This window comes from Anser anser (assembly GCF_964211835.1).
Source record: "Anser anser genome assembly, chromosome: 1".
In the NCBI taxonomy this organism is placed as follows: domain Eukaryota; kingdom Metazoa; phylum Chordata; class Aves; order Anseriformes; family Anatidae; genus Anser; species Anser anser.
In genome coordinates, this window is record NC_139720.1 from 64635908 (window position 1) to 64653836 (window position 17929).

Genomic DNA, 17929 nt, shown 5'->3' on the forward strand with positions numbered 1-17929 from the left:
ATACAGCAAAAGAATTTAATTACAGTCATGATTTATTAAAATGAGCTGGGAAGCATCCCAGTTCAGAGAAGCTTTTTATAGAGGAGGCAGCCCACATATTGCCTATCTAATTAGCAAGAGAGATTTGTGGACATAGGATGTGGAAAATGGCAGCCACAGGGTGAATGGAAGTGTGTCTGTAAATCACCGTTTGACAAATGAGGGAGAAGGCTGCCTTGGCTCATCGCAGCCACTCCCTTGTCTGTGTCTGTTCCTTTCTTTCCAATCCAGAGCTGAAGTGTTTGTCCCTTCAAACAGCTGTCCTGCCTTTGCTGCGTTTGATGCTGTGAAGTTCATCAATATTCATCAGGACTGGAGAGACAGAGAGACTAATTTTCAGCTGAGGCAGCTGGGTGACTCGCTGTCAGCACCGACACCAGCAGCAAGGCCAGATTCTTTGCCTTTTGGCATCTCCACCATCCTCCAGCAGGAAACCTGCGCTGCCACTGCAGTGCTGCCAGCTGGGGGAGGTCTGCTGAGGACTACGGGGATTCAGGCATGACTCCCATGCTCATCCTAGCAACTCCAGATGAGAGCACAGGAAAATCAAAGCAAGCTTGCAAGGTGATGGCCAGAAGCTTTAAAGGGTATGCTGGTACGTCTGGCTTGTTGGTAGGGGAAAGCATCTACAGTTCTTTCAAGAACTTTTTGTTTTTCCAAAATGCTGATCTTAGCAGGCCAATTCATATTTTTCCTGCTCTATGAAGTACCCTCCTGATAAGTATAAATAATGTTACGTATGCACTTGTTTTAGAATTTGCTAAAGTTATTTGCCTGGAATGTGCACGGGGGTCTTAGCATAACTGCCTATTGGGATTATATTCTCAAAGGAGTTTAAATCCTATTTCCAAAATATAGCTGCCACGTAGGACAAAGGCAGATATTACAGACCTGCAAACATTTGCTGCTCTGGAAGCCGACCCCTTGGGAAGTTCTTGGCAGAGACACCTTGTAAAACCCTGCAAGACAGCTGTGTCTCAGCAGCAGGGCTGAGATCAGACACCAAACCAGCTCTGAAGCTGCGGATCCCCAGCGCCCTATGTACCTCCACCGAGTCGCCCTGGTGAGCAGGGATGGTGAGATCAGGGCAGCATCACAGGGATGTGACTGCTGATTTCCTAGAGCTGGTCCCTGGGCTGTGCCAGCCTCCTTGGAGGTGTCTCACCATCTCTGTGCCGTGTTCCTGTGGCAGCACAGATCTACTACAGTGCATTTCTGAAAAGGGGATGCGGATACTTCTCGCTTTGGCAGTGTCACCCCACGTCCACAAGCCTTCCGTTTCTCACAGTGGTAGCGATGGCAGAAAGCACCAGCAGCAATGGCTGCTGTTTTGTTAGCGTGCCTTGTGCTGGTACCTGCTGCTGTTCCCTTTAGACTTGAGGGCTGTGACCCTGCGTGGCCCCTGCGGATGTTTGTGCGGGTGGTGGCGGGTGCTACAAGTGGACGTGCCCTTCACAGTCCCCGGGGGACGACAAATTCCATCACTTCTGCCAGGTTTGGCTGACTCGTGCCGGCTGTGGCAGATCAGAAGCGATTGCAGACGTGCTGCATCTTTTCCTTCATCAAATAGCCAAGACAGAGATAAATGTTGCACCCCACTGAGGAGAATAAAATCCTGCAGCTGAGAGCAAGAGTGACACTTTCCATTATTTGTGTACTCCAAGTAATTTTTCTTTTCAAGAGCTCTTCAAACCAAGCAAATGAAGACCTTTCTTCTGTACAGCCAGTGGCACTCCAGAAGATCTGATCTGCTCTCTGGAGTTTCCACTGATTTTGTTGTAGCCCTCAGGCTGTAATCCAGAGCCAGTGATCTGAGGCACGTGCTGGAGATACCCCGGAGTCTTAGGTTTTGCTTTAACTATTTACCTTACTAAATTGAACCTCTTCATGGAACAGCAATATCTTTTCCCACTTGCAAATCTCCATCTAATCTGACCATCCTTGTCAATAAGTGGAGAGAGAAAAGCTGAAATGGAAAACTAAAAGGTACCTACTTCTTGCAACAATCTATTGAAATCTCATGTTGTGAAGGGCATGCAAAGTTTCTGCTTTTTTTTCTGTCAGGTACCTTTGTCATCAACCCAGATGTGCTCTCAGTTTGGGATGTAAACTGACCTGTTGTCACTGAGATTTGCCTGATTTCATGTGTGAGTTTGGCTTGCTTTTGGCATACGGGAACTCGCAGCTGATCCAAACTCATTCAGAAGCTCAGCAGATGCTTCTGTGAGCCTCTTCTATGTTTAGAAATGGAAATGAAGCATGAAACCAGGTGCTTTCTGTGCTGTCCTGAATTATGGATTTTATTCTTGTTAGAACACAGTTTACACATCTTCTGGTTTACCATTTTTGAAGAAGATACAGAGCAAAATAGCAGGTTCTCCCTGACAACTGGTTGCGGTACCCCAGGAGCTGCCGTCTTCCCTAAGGCTCAGCTCCAGTCCATTTGAATTCAACAACGACCTTTCATTGACATTGGCAGGGGTGAGCGAGGGCTCTGTGGTGTACTGGGAGCCAACACTGCAATTAAAACTGAACCTAGCCATGGACTTGGTGAAGTTCTCTGTCCTAGGTTATGCAGGAGATCTGAAAAGAAGATCTAATCCTAATCTCAATGAAAAAGGAACAAGTTTTTGAGATTAAGCATCAGAGGACTTTTTTTTTTTCAAAGAACTTTATGAGAAAGCAAGAAACACTTAACTTCAGCTTTCTGTTCAGAAAATATCGACAGTTTGGTGTATTTTGAAAAAAGCCACAAGAATCGTCAAACTATTGCCGCCATGACTGCAGGTTTGAAAGAATTAAAAAAAAAAAAAAAAAAGGAAAAAGGGCTGCAGATTTTTCATATGCTGCTTAAACGTAATAATGTACTGATGGGCTTTGCATTTAGCAAGAGTAATCACTTTAAATCTCAGCTGAAATGCTGGGTGGAGGAAAAACGATTATCGTCGTGACTGAATGGAGTCTGGCAGGATGCTTTGTTGTTTGTGGCTTTTATTCTTGAAATTATTTTTCAGCTACTAAAACTATGGCTTCTCTGTACACTGAACACCAATAATGGAGGCCAATAATGGGAGAAGAAGAAACTGCTGAGAACACATCGAAAGGCGGAAGGTTTCAACTCCTGGCTCGCAGTAGCTTGCAGGGAATCCATCATCATTTTGTTTGTAGTGATTAAAGGTGAGCAACTTAGCCCTGTGTGGGACTTCTTGCCTTTGAAACACATTTAGTTAATTATTATATCTTAATTTATTTTCTACTCTAAAGTAAATCCTGCTGTAGAAGGAGGGTTTAGGAAACACAAGATCGTGCTTTTCAGTGGCAAAGCTTCAACTGTGTCATCGTTTTTCATACTTGCAATATTAAACCACAGTATCCACAAGGGAGTTACTGTAATAGCAAAATGCTATTAAAATGATGGTATATTTTATAAGAGCTTCCAGTGTCTCTCATAATATTTGCAGATAATCTCAGTTTGCCAATTTGTCATGTCATTATTCTCCATGATATCCAGTGACGACCAGATATACTTTTAAATTCATTTTTATCAATGTTAGTGAGCTTATTACTAACCTGTTGAAAAGCAGAACACAAGCACTAAAAGCAGTGTAAAGGCAATGTATTTATTATTGTAGCATGCAGCCAAACCCGCATCATAACTGCTAGTTAAAGCGTTGAGGTCTTCATTTTAGAAAGACAGAGTGACTAGCCACCTTCATAAACTACTATCCACGCATCTTTTTTATACTTTGCTTTTTGTGATTAGTGACCAAAGGCTTGTTTTGTCTGGCACGAGACAGTTTTGCATTATCAGGTGCATGCATTAATTGTCAGCAGCTGCAATTAGGCATTCATTTGTACCAAATATTCTACCTCAAGCTGTTATTTGCACCTGACCTTGGATTCCCAGATGGCGGGCACTTCTGCTGTCTTTGGAAAGGGAAGAGAGTAAAATTGTAAATCTTTTTGCCGTGGCCTGGATGTTGGCAGACGTGCACGCACATTCTTGCCCCACAAACCAAGCAGGAGCTACTTCAGAAGTGCAGCAGAAGTAAAAAGGTAAAAAAAAAAAAAAAAAAAACCAGCTAGAGAAGGATAGGTGGGAACAAATGAGAGCTCTGCCTCATGCCTTAAAGCCTTTGAGTACAGTGTTGGTTTGGGTTATAGTGACATTTAAGTAGCACTTTACACGTTATGCATTAGCACTAAGTACCTCAAGCAAGAGACATAGGCCTTCCATTTGCTTTGCACATTTATTTTATTAGATTGTGTGCTCATAGCATCGTCTTTCCGAACTGCAGTATTGCAACTGGACACTAGAGAGCTCCTTTTACCAAGGACATCCCTCCAACATGAGGGCAGACTCCATGAGAGGCTCATACAGAGCATTCCCTTTTTTATACGACATAATTTTACTCATTTTTCATTTTTATGTTAAAAATTAATATTCTCAAGGGAAAGCTCTCTTTGCCAGAAAGAGCAATGGTTGCAGCTGTAACTCCAGATCTCCTACCCCCTACAAGGCAGAGATTTCACAGGAGTTGTAACTTGGGAACTAATTATACAATTTCAGAGATAACAAAAAGTAAATCAATTGCTGCCAGCTTGGATATTATAATTAAGTTTTCCACTGAATAACAAATACACTCAATGTGTCATTTATTATGACTATTACTATATTAATAATTGTAATAGCCTGTGCCACGCACCTATGGAGAGTACATGTTTTTGTCTAAATTGCTGGGTTATAGTTGCAGATGTGGGATGAATTCTAAACAGCTCTCTGCAGTCACTCTGCTGATAACCTTAAGCCTTACAACACACAAGCTATTGCTAAACACCACTCTATTAGCAAGTGATATAACAGGATGACGACTGGATTTACTTTTTTCATTAGCTTTGTTTGACCTGTTCCCCCAGTTGCCTTTACCCTATCAATCATTTATTCAAAACCAAAACAAAATCTCCTATGCTGTCACTGTAAGGGCACATGCGTTCCTGCTTCTCTGACTCTGACACAAGCACGGTCTGCTGCAAGATGCTGTAATGATGTGGCATCCTACCTTACTGCCCGTTGGGGATTTTGCTCTAAGGTTGATTTACAGATAGTCATGTCCTGAGGGCACAGGATTTTGTCTCCCAAGCAAAGCCCTGTCCCACTTTTATCTCAAAATCTCAAGAGTGCAAAGACTGAAACAGTCCACAGGAAAACTTCAGGAAGGCTGGGGAAAGCCTTGTTCCAGCCTCCCCTGTAGAGGTGCTTGGATAGGGCAGAGAAATAGCTGCCTCTGTGAAGAGCTGCAACAACAGCTTTTACTGAAGTTTGTCCCAGCAGCGCCAGCATGCTGATGCCCCATGCCCACATCCCTCGCTCCTGCCGTCTTTTCCCAGCATGAAGCGGAACAGAGCCAGTGAGATCCGTGTCCCTTCCCAGTCTGTTGTGTACCTCAGAGGTAGGAGATGGCCCCACAGCCGGGAGGGCTGTGTGCAGCTCCTGATTCTGTCCCCTGCCCAAGTTCCTCTGTAGCCTTGGGCAGAGCTCCCAGCTTTCCTGCACCTCTGCTGCTTCAGATTTGTTGAACGATGAAGCAAAAAGGCTTCCTTTCTTCCACTGTTTCTTTGGCTTGTTCCCCTGCCTGGATTGGGATCTGATCAGTTCTGCCTAGAAAGCCAGAGAAAGAGTGTTCTGAGTTTGGAGGAAGCCTTTCTTCCAGGACAGCCTGACTGTATTAACGACAGCGAGCTGAAACCTTACATTAACATTTCTTTACTTTGTTTCCAAACCAGCATGTGACAATAATAGCTGAATGCCGGACTCTAACGGTAGTCTTTCTTTGTTCTTTTCAAGCCACAGTCCTTTGAAAATGTAATGCTAAAAGATAGATAGGAATTTCAGCTCAGGGCAGCTCCAAGCAGGTTGGCCAAGGAGGTCATTGTGGGAGGGGAGGGACTGCCCTCCGATTCATCTGAAATTCTTGTCTCTTACCGACTGCTCAGTGTGAGCCATGGCCGTGTCATTATGCAACTCTTACACCAGCTCCTGTACGTGCAGAGCGAGGCTCCGGCACAGCACTCATCAGCTCTCTTCCTAAATGACCTTGAGCTACCCAGAATATCCTCCCTACCTTTGAGAACCGAGGACTCGTAATAATAGAAACTGCAACGAAATCCAGCCGTAACTTGCTGAACTGCAGCTGACAAAATCAAAGGGTGTGGCGAAGTCAGGGCTAGCATGTCTCTTACAAAACCCCATTTCTCAGAAAATTGTGTTTTATTGTTTCCAGCCCTGGGAGCTCATATTACACACTAGACAGACCTAGCAGGGCCCTGTCATTCATCAGTCAGTTTTGTGGCATGACAGGGGTCTGAAAAGTTAGAAGCCAGTTAAACAAATTAAAAAATGTAATGGGATTCTGACTGCATCTTGCAAAAGAAGAAAAGGAAAGGCCTTGGGATGTCTGTTCTTCGTAGGGTGGATACGTGAGCCCCCAAAAGGCAGTGACAGCAAGGTGGCCACTGGAGAGTTAGAGAGAGAAGCTTCCAAAATTTTGCAAAGGAAATTAAAATGTGATTCCTGTCAAGTCGCCCCTTATGAGCCCTCGTTTTCTCATCAACTTTTTGGACAACGTGACATTCAGAAAATCAAAAACATTAACTGGCTGTGAACTACTTTTCCTCTCTAATGTTATTTTGCTTCAACTGACCAGAGAGCAAATCTTTTGTGAGGTATCCACGATCTCAGCATATGAGGAACTCTTTCTAGAAACTAAATGTAATAGCTCTGCCAATTTATCTGACAGATGTGATTATTTCAGTGACAAAGTGCCCTGGGACCCTCTAATCCCCCTTCTCCAAAAAAAAAATAATAAAATCCCCACTATTGCTTTATTCATCTCCCCAAAATATTTTGGAAGGTGAACTTAGGAAGAATGACTCCCTTAACATCATTTTTATGAATCTTTATTTAATGGATCATGATCCATGGGCTATTGTTTTAATCAAGATGTAAGCCACTGTCAAGGCTGACTAAGAAGAGTTCACAGAGCAGCAGTGAGTATAAGCGGTCTCGGTGACACGAATACAGTCTCAGCAGCTCAGCTCGCTGCAGCTTAGAATGGATTAATTTCCCGTGGCAGACGCCAGCCTCATGCCAAAGACTAACCCCGTCTTTAGGATTTTCACATTCCTCACCCTTGTTGATCTATGGAGAACAGAAATAACTAGAAACAGGCCCAAATCACAAGGTGCGCGGTGATCTCTGTGGCATTTCTTCAGAGTTGGGCTGTGCCGGCATTTTCCCTGAGGCTCCTTGGATGCCATGGCCCAGGGATGGAAGAAAAGAGCAGGGGCAATGTGCTGAGGCTGGCTGTGTTTGTGGAGTTTCTGTCCAGGCTGGAGTTTCCCTCACTTGGAGGGCTTCACACATTGATGTTTTGCATTGCTGTGGACAAACCAGAAATTAGCAAAGCACAAATGAGTCATCATTAAGCAGGCTGGACTGAAATTTTTGGTCTACCAGAGGTGACAGAAAACACCACTGAGAGGTGTTGCTGGGCAAGTTTAGTGGCAATGAGCGCAGTGAGTATGCTCTCAGGCTGTGGCTGGTTTTGATTTCTGCATCTTCCAGGCTGCGAATACTGCCCAGAAAGCTTCCCGACTCCCGTTGCAGGGACCCTAGGAGTGCTTCAGCTGATCTGCGGATGACTTTTGGCTGTGGGCTGAAGCCATGGGAAACTTTGTAAGTTCCAAAATGAGGCAAAACTCAGTAATTTTTTTTAATTGTTTAAGAATATCAGTTCAAAGGTTACAAGTTCCTACCAACTGAGAAGAAAGCTGGAGTGGAATGATGCAGGAGAATGGAGTGTGGGTGGGCATAAGAAAGGATGAGAGACTCGTTTCCTCGGAGAGAGCCTTGTTCCCAGGCTCTGAGAGGAAGGAGCCCTGCGGTACCTACTAGCAGGAGGAGCTGGAAATCCTGAGCTTGTACTTTTGTACTCATCATGGGGATAACTGAGAAAAGATACACGAATGTCTCTCCAGAGCATTTCAGGCGAGCCAAAAGTTTGCACTCAGGTGGATAGAAGGAATGTAAGTAGTGTTAGTAGATGTGGTTGGTACGGGTAACCTTGCCAGGTTTGTGTTCTCCAAACTCACTTTGCCATAACGCAGCCATAACAAGGCAACAAAGCTCTTTGTGAGACAATATAGGAGAGAAAGGTGATTTTACCTGACACAAACCAGAATTTACACACATTGTGCACCCTCATGCTCCCAAGCGCCAAGAGGTATGAATCCAAGTGGTCTGGCCCAGATTACTTGCAGTGGTGCAGAGGGAAAGGGACACCAGCTGTAGACATCTCATCGTGTCTCCTGGGTTCTTCTTGGATTGGAAGCCAAGTGCTGCTGTTGTACCTCTTAGGAGCTGGCAGTCATCTTTTGTTTCTTCATCCTCTTCCGCCCCTGGATTAGGATTTACTTTTCTCTCCTTATCTGGGTGGTTTATGGCTCTAAGCCTGTTCTTTTCTTCCTTTCATCACTTCTTGAGGGCTCTGGTTTATAGCCTGTCCTCTGTCTTGCTCTGTGCTTAGTCTGTCTTTAGTTTAAGGAAGTTCTGGTAAAATGCACAGATGTGCTGGCGTCTTGACGACCTGCTGACCCAGGTGCCATCTGCACCTACCATTCTACCATTCCCTCTGGTGCTCTCATAAGTAGATAATCACTTTAATTCAGAATGGCCTTAATATTTTTATTAAAAATTCCTCAAGCATTGCAACATATTTTGTCTGTCCACAGCAGACTCACAGGAGTGCAGATGAGTGCTGAAGAAGCAAGGATCTCTAGGGAGGGTCCAATTTATCCTGCCTCCATTTTGAGGGTGGTTTAGATGTATGGTCTATGGAAACAATGCAGAGAGAAAAGGGAGCACTGGAAAGCTATTCCTGTAACTCCCATCTGCCTCTTTCCTCGTTCCACTTTCCCCTGATGCTGCCCTTTACAATTGGCCACTGAACTGGGGATTCAAATTGTTTCACTTGAGAAGCTGTATGGAGTTTTTCTGCTTCGATTTTAACTGATCTATCGGCTGCCTGTGAATTTCTCAGACACTTTGTAAGAACAGCAGCCGGCACATGGGGATGTCTGCAGGTGAAAGGCAGGGCTGAGAAACAGCTTTCCAGCCTGTGTAGCACCAGCGTTGGGTTAGGTCATTGTAACTGCAGCTCAAAACTTTGCTTTAACACCGCTTGAGCAGCTCGGTACATCTCTGTGTAAGAGGTCTAGTGAGAAGAAGCAGTGTCCAGAGTGGCTGATTGATGAATTGTTTCTATCTCAAGGGTTTGTTCAACATAAACACTAGAAAGTTGAGCACTGTAAAGCAAAAGTGTGTTTGCTTGCAAAAATAAAATCCAAAAAAGTCACCTGAAAAAAAATATCTTCCTTTCTCAATAGCTTTTATGAAAACTTTACCTTCCTCAAATTACAGGGACTCCATGTGGCTTATTCTACAATATAGTTTTTAATATTTTTACTAAAAATTTATTCCAGCTGTAGGTCATTGTAGAGATATGAATAATATTATTATACAGAGGAAAATCTTGACTGGACTTGGTGCAGATTTATTCATTTGTAATTTTTCCATCTTAAACCCAAATATTAAAAACTAGATGAAAGAAAAGAAAGATAATTGTAACCACTGGCTGCTACTTCATCATGATGAAATTGAGCTTGCTTGGTAATCAGAGAATAAATGTAGAGATTTCCTGATTTTATCTGACTATCTGATTTTATCAGACCATTTGCAGTGACTGCAATTCAATAGGAACTAGGGATGCCAGATCTTTTGTGTAAATCAGTTAGTTTTAGGTGAGGACTGCTACTGAGTTCCAGCTCAGAGATGCCCAGAAAAAACACACCAGCTGAATCTGAATAGGGGACAGACTTGGGGGCTTCAAACTCCGTAATTATTTCAACATACGAACTTCTAGGAGGCAATTACATTGTGAAATGTACAGCCAGCTCTGAAGGCTGAGCAGAGTCGAGTTAAACTGAGGCAGTTCAGTCCACAGCCAAAAAAGCCTCCTTCATCTCACCAAAATCAGATCCTTCTTCGGAATCCAGTGCCTCAGTGCAGTAGCAGTATGGATCTGGGTGCTGTGCCCAAAGCCGTTTCTTATGCTGCTTTTGACTCCGATGCTCTCAGCAGTTCAAAATCCAACCTTACAGCCACATGACCATTTACACAGTAAATCATCTCTTTGCACAGTAGGAAGCGTGTGGTAGCTGAGTTACTCATGCCCATTTCTCAGGAAAGCTGTCCTTTTAAAACAACTTCTCTCCATCAGGATTGCCACTAAACAGCCTCACACTCATTCTGACGTGCTTGCAGTGAGACACAGTGTTCCAGCTACAGCAAAAATGCAGTCCAGGGCTTTGCACTGTAAGTGAAAGAAATGTTGGGTCATCTGACTCCCTCATCCCCTCAGCCAAAACTGAGACCGTCCTGAGTTTTCTGTTTTTCATTTTTGTGGTTCTGAGTCACTAGCTGATTTCCGTGAAGCACATAAAAATTCAGCTTACCCTGTCTTGTACTTAATCAGCATTAAATAGATGAACATTACAAGTGATAACTCTTCTGACTCAGGCCCTGTAGGCTGCACTTTTCCCTTGCTCTTATGCTATAAAATTGCTCTTACAGGCAAGGGCAAGGCCGAGAACTCTCTTTGGCTTTGGGTGATGTCTGCAGTGCTTCTAGAGGAGAAGTGCAGCTCTATGCTGAAGCAGAAAAGAAAAATACTTTATCTCCTCCACTCCCTGTTCCATCACGAGGCTCCACACCTCCAAATCAAGCACACACAAATGCTTAGGGGAAGCATTAATATCCTTAATACACTTAGCTGATGAGTGAACTCACTGGAGTGGACTACTGCAGCAGCCTGTGCCATATTCTGCTCCTGCTCTGCTCATGAAGAGCCTCACTATTCTCATTAGTGGGACTTGTGTCCCACTATTGCCTTTGTATTGTCCCCAACCCCTAAATGGCAAATAACAAGCACAAGTCACTTTGTACAGATTGTCCCACGCCTCTTCCCTCTGCCAAATGATGGATGTTGCTTCCGCTGGGGGGGGGGGGTTAAAGACCCCGTACAGCCTCGCCCATAGACTAAAGCTTAAACCGGGTCTCGTCAAAGGCAGAAAATGCATTTGTTGTATGAGCTGAAAAAGAGATTCCTGCTAATCCGGTAACAGCTATTGCAAGCTTTCCTCCAGCTTGAAATCTCTCATTTTACACGAGCGTATGAAGCAGGTGACAAACGCATCTAAAAGTGGGTCACGGAGGATTCTGTTACTCGCCATCTGTGTCAGCGAGGGGAAATGTGCATCCACGGGGCTCCACCAAGTGGTTTGTGTCACGTGTTATCTTCTTGTTGATACTGCTTTGGGAAAACTCAGGGCTTTGTGTTTTCGGTACTAATATTTAGCGCACACCATGACTGCCACGGAGAGCAGGTTTATTAGGAGGTTGTAGGCTGAACTGAAATGCTGCATGCCTGTGAAAATGAAAGGTCATCCTGAGGATATTAGATCTCTTTGTCTCCTAAGGATCACAGGACCAGAACAAAAGTTGCCGGGTACGAAGGGCAAGAAGTTTTCCTCTCCTTCTTGCAATACTTCTGGCTCTCGCCCGCAGTTGAAAGGGAAAACAAAACCATAAGAACTTTCACTGGGCTTCAGGAAGAGTCTGCCAAAGACAAACTTCCTGTAGCCTACATAGACCTAGAAGTAAATCAATATGGCAACATGCAAAGAGGATCATAATTAGGATTGCTCTAGCTCAGTCCAGCGCAGTGTTTGATTTCAGACTCTGTTGCAGTTCTCCTGGGAACTCCGCAGTCCAAATCCTATTTGGCCAAACAGAGCGATGCCTGCGCTGAACTGCTCGGAGGGGCTCTGGACCACATGGGTTGCTGTCTCGCCATGGCTCTTCCAACACAGATGGCACGCTGGGACTAAATGCCAAACTCAGTTCCAGGTTTTGCAGCACTCCTTCATTTAAGATGGCAATGTCCTTTAATAGCTGGCAGAATATGATGGCTGCCTCATTTTTTTTTAAGTCTTTTTTTTTTTTTAATGGAATGAACATAATTTGTACCAACCAAAGACTATATGCGTAGTAGAAACCAAAGATTATATGCATAGCAGATACAGAGTTTCAGCCTGGGGTTATTGAAATGAATTGCAAAACCATTCGGTAACTGACTACAAGCAAAAATCAATTGTACCAGTTACCAAGTGGCTTAGTTTAAATGTAAAATTATTTGTTCAGACAGCAAGAAACTATTTACATGTTCTACTTTAGAAATTTACCTCTAGCTGTGACCATATGGTAATTTAACTTTTAAATTGTATTTACCGCATTCTTATACTCTAATCAGTCAACGCAAAGCTAAACTCGTCAGAAGTCCACGTTTAAGCTTTATACTTAAAACTTCCCCAGTTTCTCTCTGCCTTTGAGCTGTTGCCATCTTCAGATAATAACAGATCAATTGGTGCTCAACCCTTTGAAGTGCAGCGGTTCAGATGTGTCTGCTGCTGTGTACACCCTGCCTTATGTTTTACTCTGAGTGGAGGCTAAACTTTCCTACTTCAGAAGTAGTGAGCTCTGCTCAATTAGTGGAGCGAGTTCTTGGAGCATTGCATGTAATTAGTTGCAAGGTCTCTAGTTTTAGCAGCCGTTTGTTAATCTTTTTCCATAGCTGGCACGAAACTTGTGATTCAAATACAAGTAAACAGCCAAATAGCTGGAGTGCTTCAACTATGATCCCATAATTCAGATTTGCTTTTCTGAGAAGCAATTTGGCTTTAAATTTCGGAAGTTATGACATGGCTACTTTAGGTAAAGAATCAGGGCTTGCAGGAGGGAGAAATGCTCCTCATTAGACCAGATATTTTTGGAAGTGGCAAAGCAGCTTTGGAACAAACCATCCCACCCCTGGATTCCCTTCTCTCCCTTGCCCTTTCCGTCTCTCCCTCAATCTCTCCCCCCTCCACGTACATGCATCGTCTTAAGACCTAAAATACAAGTGGTGAATGTGTGTTCTACCTTCTGAATTCTTGCTATTTGCTGTTAGTTTCTTTATAGGCGGTCAGAGATTCTAGAAGTAGATAATATTCTTATTTCAGTCTGTGACAATGACTGCTGAGTTACAAGGTTTCACACTGTGAAAAGGAAAAGACTATTTCAGCAGGTCTTCATGTTAAGAACAGGCGGTCTTCTTCCGTGTTTGACGTGAGCATTATTTGTCTCTTTCAGACTTTTGAATGAGAGAATAAAGTAAATATCTGATACATCTTTTCATCTCGCATGGGGAAGTGGGAGCAGCATCACCTCCTCGTAAAGGAAACTTGACAAATCCGTGTTAACTACATTTCCTGGAAAACAGTTTGATAAGTGTGAAAGAAAACAGGTAAAAAAGGATGTAGGGGTTTTATCCCACTCACACTCTGGGTTTCCATGCTAGATGAGAGCTGATTGTCAGTGTTAGCGCTCTCCTAAAGACAGCGAGGGCAGAATGAGGCTCTTTCCATGCTTTCTGGTGTCATCAAGCATGGCAGGTTATGAAAGCAAATGGGAAATCACAGATCACGAAGCTGTGTTATTTATTCCATGGAGTACATCTCTTGTGCTATGTGGTGTGCATGTTACTGTTATGAGATACTGGCACTAAATCCCTTGATTAGAAATGAGATTTTGTAATCTACTCCTAAGTTACCAACTCAGAACCCTTCATTTTTGTGAGCTTTCTGTGGTGAACTAGTTAAGCTTAACGGGTGGACGCTGGGACTTGTGACAATCTTGGATGGTGAATGGAGAGTTGTGTTCCCTGCCCCAGCGTGGAGTTGTCTGGCGGCTGCCCTGGGCTGGAGGCACCCGCTTTGTTGGGCTCGCAGCCGCAGCGCTACTGAGAGCCTTGGGGCTGCCTCGCCCCCGCGTGGCACATCTGCCCCGGAGAGCAGTTACAGCCTTCGGTGCTCGATTCAGAACCACAGGGGATTGTAGATTTGGCTTGGTAGAGTAATTCAGGATTTCAGATATCACCTGGATTCCACTCTAAGGCAATCTCAGCCTTTAAGCCTTACAGACGTTCCTTTCCTTTTGTCAGTGTTACTGTCTGTCCTTCTCCCTGTCCCTCCTCCCAGTAACTGTCAGCATTTTAATTTATGCCACAGAAAGTCCGAGTTCTGCCTTTTAGGCATGTCTGCAACAGCGACTTTGTTCCCGAGCTGCTGGGCGCCGGTGGGCTTCGGTACTCCAGCGCCTCTGGAACTGCTGTTTGTGTCTGTGCCCGGGCAGAGATGCTGCAGTCTGGCACCGCGTACCCAGGCTTCAAAACTCTGGCGGAAATGAATACCGACCCACCACAATGAATGGTGTCCCACGCTGGGGAAAGCTCTGGGGAGCCGTCTGCTAAAATTTCAGCAGCCACTTAAAGAGAAAGTTTGACTGATGGCCCCGCTTCTGGTGGGGTTTCCTCCCGTCCCAGATATAAACACGCTGTCCTGCTTGGAGTTAACTGCTATTCTTAGCCATTACAAAAGTCCGGCTGAAAAGCCTGCTTGCTTTCTGTTGCGCTTGGAAAATACCAGATCCCTCCGAGTGCCAAACAGGCTGGGGGGAAAAGCCTGGGGGGGGCTTGCCCTGGACGGCCCGCGGGAGAACTTTCCCTGGCTCCTGCTCGGCGTGTTCCCACACTCAGACACACACACACACACACACACACAGCAGCCTGCTGCCACGCGAGCTGGTGGTGAGCGACGCTCGGCACATCTTTATTTTCAGGAGGAAATTCGGAGCGTGTCCAGTATGTCCATTCACAGAAGTTAATGGGGGTGGCTTTGCCAAGTAGCGCTGGTTCTTTTTTTTTGTTTATAAAAGGGTGGTTTTATTTAAATGGTACAATCATTCAGAGAGCCCTCGTTTTTCGGTTCCGTGGCCACGCACCCTTTATTCAGGGGCCGAGCAGGTGATGTGGACGCGGCCTCTCCTGAAGGGAAAGCGAGCGGGGGCTCCCAGGCGGCGCAGCCACCTCAGCGCTGCCGGGGCAGAGGGGGCAGCCCTCGGCTCGTCTCGGACGAGGGACGGAGCGGAGCGGCCAGCCAACTTCCCGGCCACCGAGAAGAGCACCCCCAGGGCACCCACACCCAGCTGGGGGGGGGGTTCGCGTGGCCCCAGGTGGGCTGGGGTGAGGGGACCGGGGGGTGCCGGCCAAGCCGGGCGTGCAGGGCCCCCCGCCGGTGGCGGGCGGGGGTGGCGGCGCGGCAAGGAGCATGCGTGCGGGGGGGGCAGCAGGAGGAGGAGGAGGAGGAGGAGGAGGGATGGCGCGGGGAGGCGGCCGCTGTTTATCTGCGGGCGGGCCGGCTGTGCCCCGGCAGAGCGCGAGTGGCCGGCGGCGGCGGCGGTGCCGGTGCCGCCGCCCGCCCCGCAGCATGCGGCCGCCGCTGCCCGCCCGCGCCGCGGCTGCGGAGGGCCCGGGGGTGGCGGCGCGGCGCCCCGCACCCGCGCCATGGTGACGGGAGCGGCGCCGGGGCCCCGCTGCCGGGAGCGGGACCGGGAGCGAGCCCCGGCCCCGGCCCCGGTGCCCGCAGCGGGCAGGAAGGCGGCGGCGGCGGCGGCGGCGGTGGCGGGGCTGTGCGCCCTGTGCTACGGCAACGCGCTGCCGGGGGAGTTCGTGCACGACGACGTGTGGGCCATCGTCAACAACCCCGACGTGAGGGCGGCCGCCCCCGTGGCCGCCGCCTTCGCCAACGACTTCTGGGGCAAGCGGATGGCGGAGAACACCAGCCACAAGTCCTACCGGCCCCTCTGCGTCCTCACCTTCAAGTAAGTACCGGACACCCCCACCCCCGGCCCGGTGCTCCCTGCGCGCCGGGCGAGGAGTTGGCGAGGAGTTTGGGGTTTAGAGGAATAAAGAGAAGTTTGGGCAGCAGCACGGTAGCTGAGGGTTACAGCGCTAGTCCTAGAAGGAAAACCCAGAGCCTCCCTTTACCCCTCAAAAGAGGGGAGTCTGTGGCAGCCCGTCACAGCTCCTAGTCGGCCGGTTTGTCGTCCTGCGCGTTAGCTTGTTCTCTTCTTGCTTTACTTTGGGGTAACACAAATGACGCTGGGTGTTTGCCACGCTTTGGTATTTAAAAATGATCGAGCGCCTGGGGGAATGGTGCTGAAGAGGCGATGTAGCTGGGTGATGCTTAGCGCTGGGGTCCCGCTCGTCAGCGATCAGCCGCTGCTCCTGACAAACCCGTGGCAGGCGTGAGGGACAAACTGTGCAGGCAGCAAGAAGTACGCCAGGAGGAGCTGTTAGTGGTAGACTCTGCTGAGTAAACTATCCGTGAAAATACCTGACGTTTACAAATAACGTTTCCATGAACTCTCTGAAAGTAGCGTGTTTCTGTAGGGCAGGGCCAGTTTCGGGGAATCGAGCATCCCTTCGGTGCTCCGTGCGTCGTAAGAGCAGGCTGAGAGCGACCGCTATCAGCTGCCTGGGGAGCCGGGCTGCATGTCTCCGGCTGGAATAGCCCCGGTAAAGCAAAACCGAGCAGTGCAGACACGCGTGAGCTGCGTAGCGCAGGACGGGCTTTGCGAGTTCTCCTTGGGCAGTTCTAAGCAGGTTTCTGTAGAGAGCGAAGGGGACTCGGGCATCCCCGGGCAGAGCCGGCTTTGTGCCTGCTGAATGCCTTCTCCGTCAGGTGTTCAGCCGGAGCGTTGCAGTGTGGGCAGCTGTCAGATTAATCCGTCACCCCCGCAGCACATCCGTGAGTAATCTGAGAGGTGAACAAACCTGGACGTATCGCCACTGGCTGCACTGCGCGCTGTAGCGCTGCTGGGCTCGGCCAAGTAGATCAGGTTGCAGGATGGAGGCTAAGTTATGCTAACTAGCAAAGAGTCTTAAACTTTAATAATGGAACGGAAACTAAGTGCTTTAGTTGCTGTTTATGTGTCTTGACTTTGAACTGGTTTACCCTTTATTAAGTAAAGAAAGAAGGGGGAGAAAAAAAAGGTGAAGTGCTGTCCCCATCTAGTCGTTTTTTGGAAATCAGTGAGTGAGCGAGACTTCATCCTCAAGTGCTTATTATAATAATAAGCATACAGCACCATACAGCTAAAACCTAGGGTCAAAGGCAAAGTCATTTGTTCACTGGTTGGCATTGCATTTGGAATAATGGAGGAATCGTTTATCTTCCCTGGCTGCAGAGGGAGGTTATTTCCACTGTGTCCCAAATATCCTTCCAGCCCTCTCGTTTCCACATTCTTCCCACTTCATATCTACCAGGCGGGTGTCAGAGGAAGATGTTAAGATCCAGGTGGAGTGCATCCTCCATACCCAGCGCTTACAGCAGGTGCAGCAAGTTCTTGCCAAGCGATGCTGAGCCTGTGGCTGAGCTGCACGCTGCCTGCCTGAGCCATGCCTTGCCCAGCACAATGTTACTGGCTGTGCTCTGTCCTCCTGCAGGAGGAAAAAGGATTTACAGTGCTGGCTGTAAAAGGCTCAACAGAAAACGGTCTTTTAACAAAGTTAAAATGAATGTAGTTTATTAATATCTTGTTAGGATTTGGTGCATCTACGTAGGCTACTTGAGCAAGTTTTGTGACGTGCATTACAGGATCTTGTTGAAGATGGGAATTGGGGACTAATATATATTTCTTTTTGCTGTGCTAGTTTGGTCAAATCCAGGACATTTTAATAGTAGTGTGATTCTTTACACCTTGCTGGTGGTTTTCCTTTTGTGGCCTGACATTTTTGTCTGAAAGACTTGTTTTGAATCTTGCTGTAATAAAGATTAAAAAAAAAAAAATCAAAAAAAAAATCTGGGAGATCTCCAAACTGCATGCACAGAACAG

The 17929-nt window shown here is 46.7% G+C and overlaps 1 protein-coding gene across 1 annotated transcript in view; it reads left to right on the top strand.

Annotated features, from left to right (window-relative positions):
• The first annotated feature begins 14873 nt into the window (after positions 1 to 14873).
• TMTC1 (transmembrane O-mannosyltransferase targeting cadherins 1) overlaps positions 14874 to 17929 on the top strand; it is a 153817-nt gene continuing 150761 nt past the window's right edge. The window contains exon 1 of the mRNA XM_083831087.1: positions 14874 to 15913. Coding sequence (XP_083687213.1) covers positions 15060 to 15913 — 854 coding nt within the window. The 5' untranslated portion in view covers positions 14874 to 15059. The remainder of the gene's footprint in view (positions 15914 to 17929) is intronic.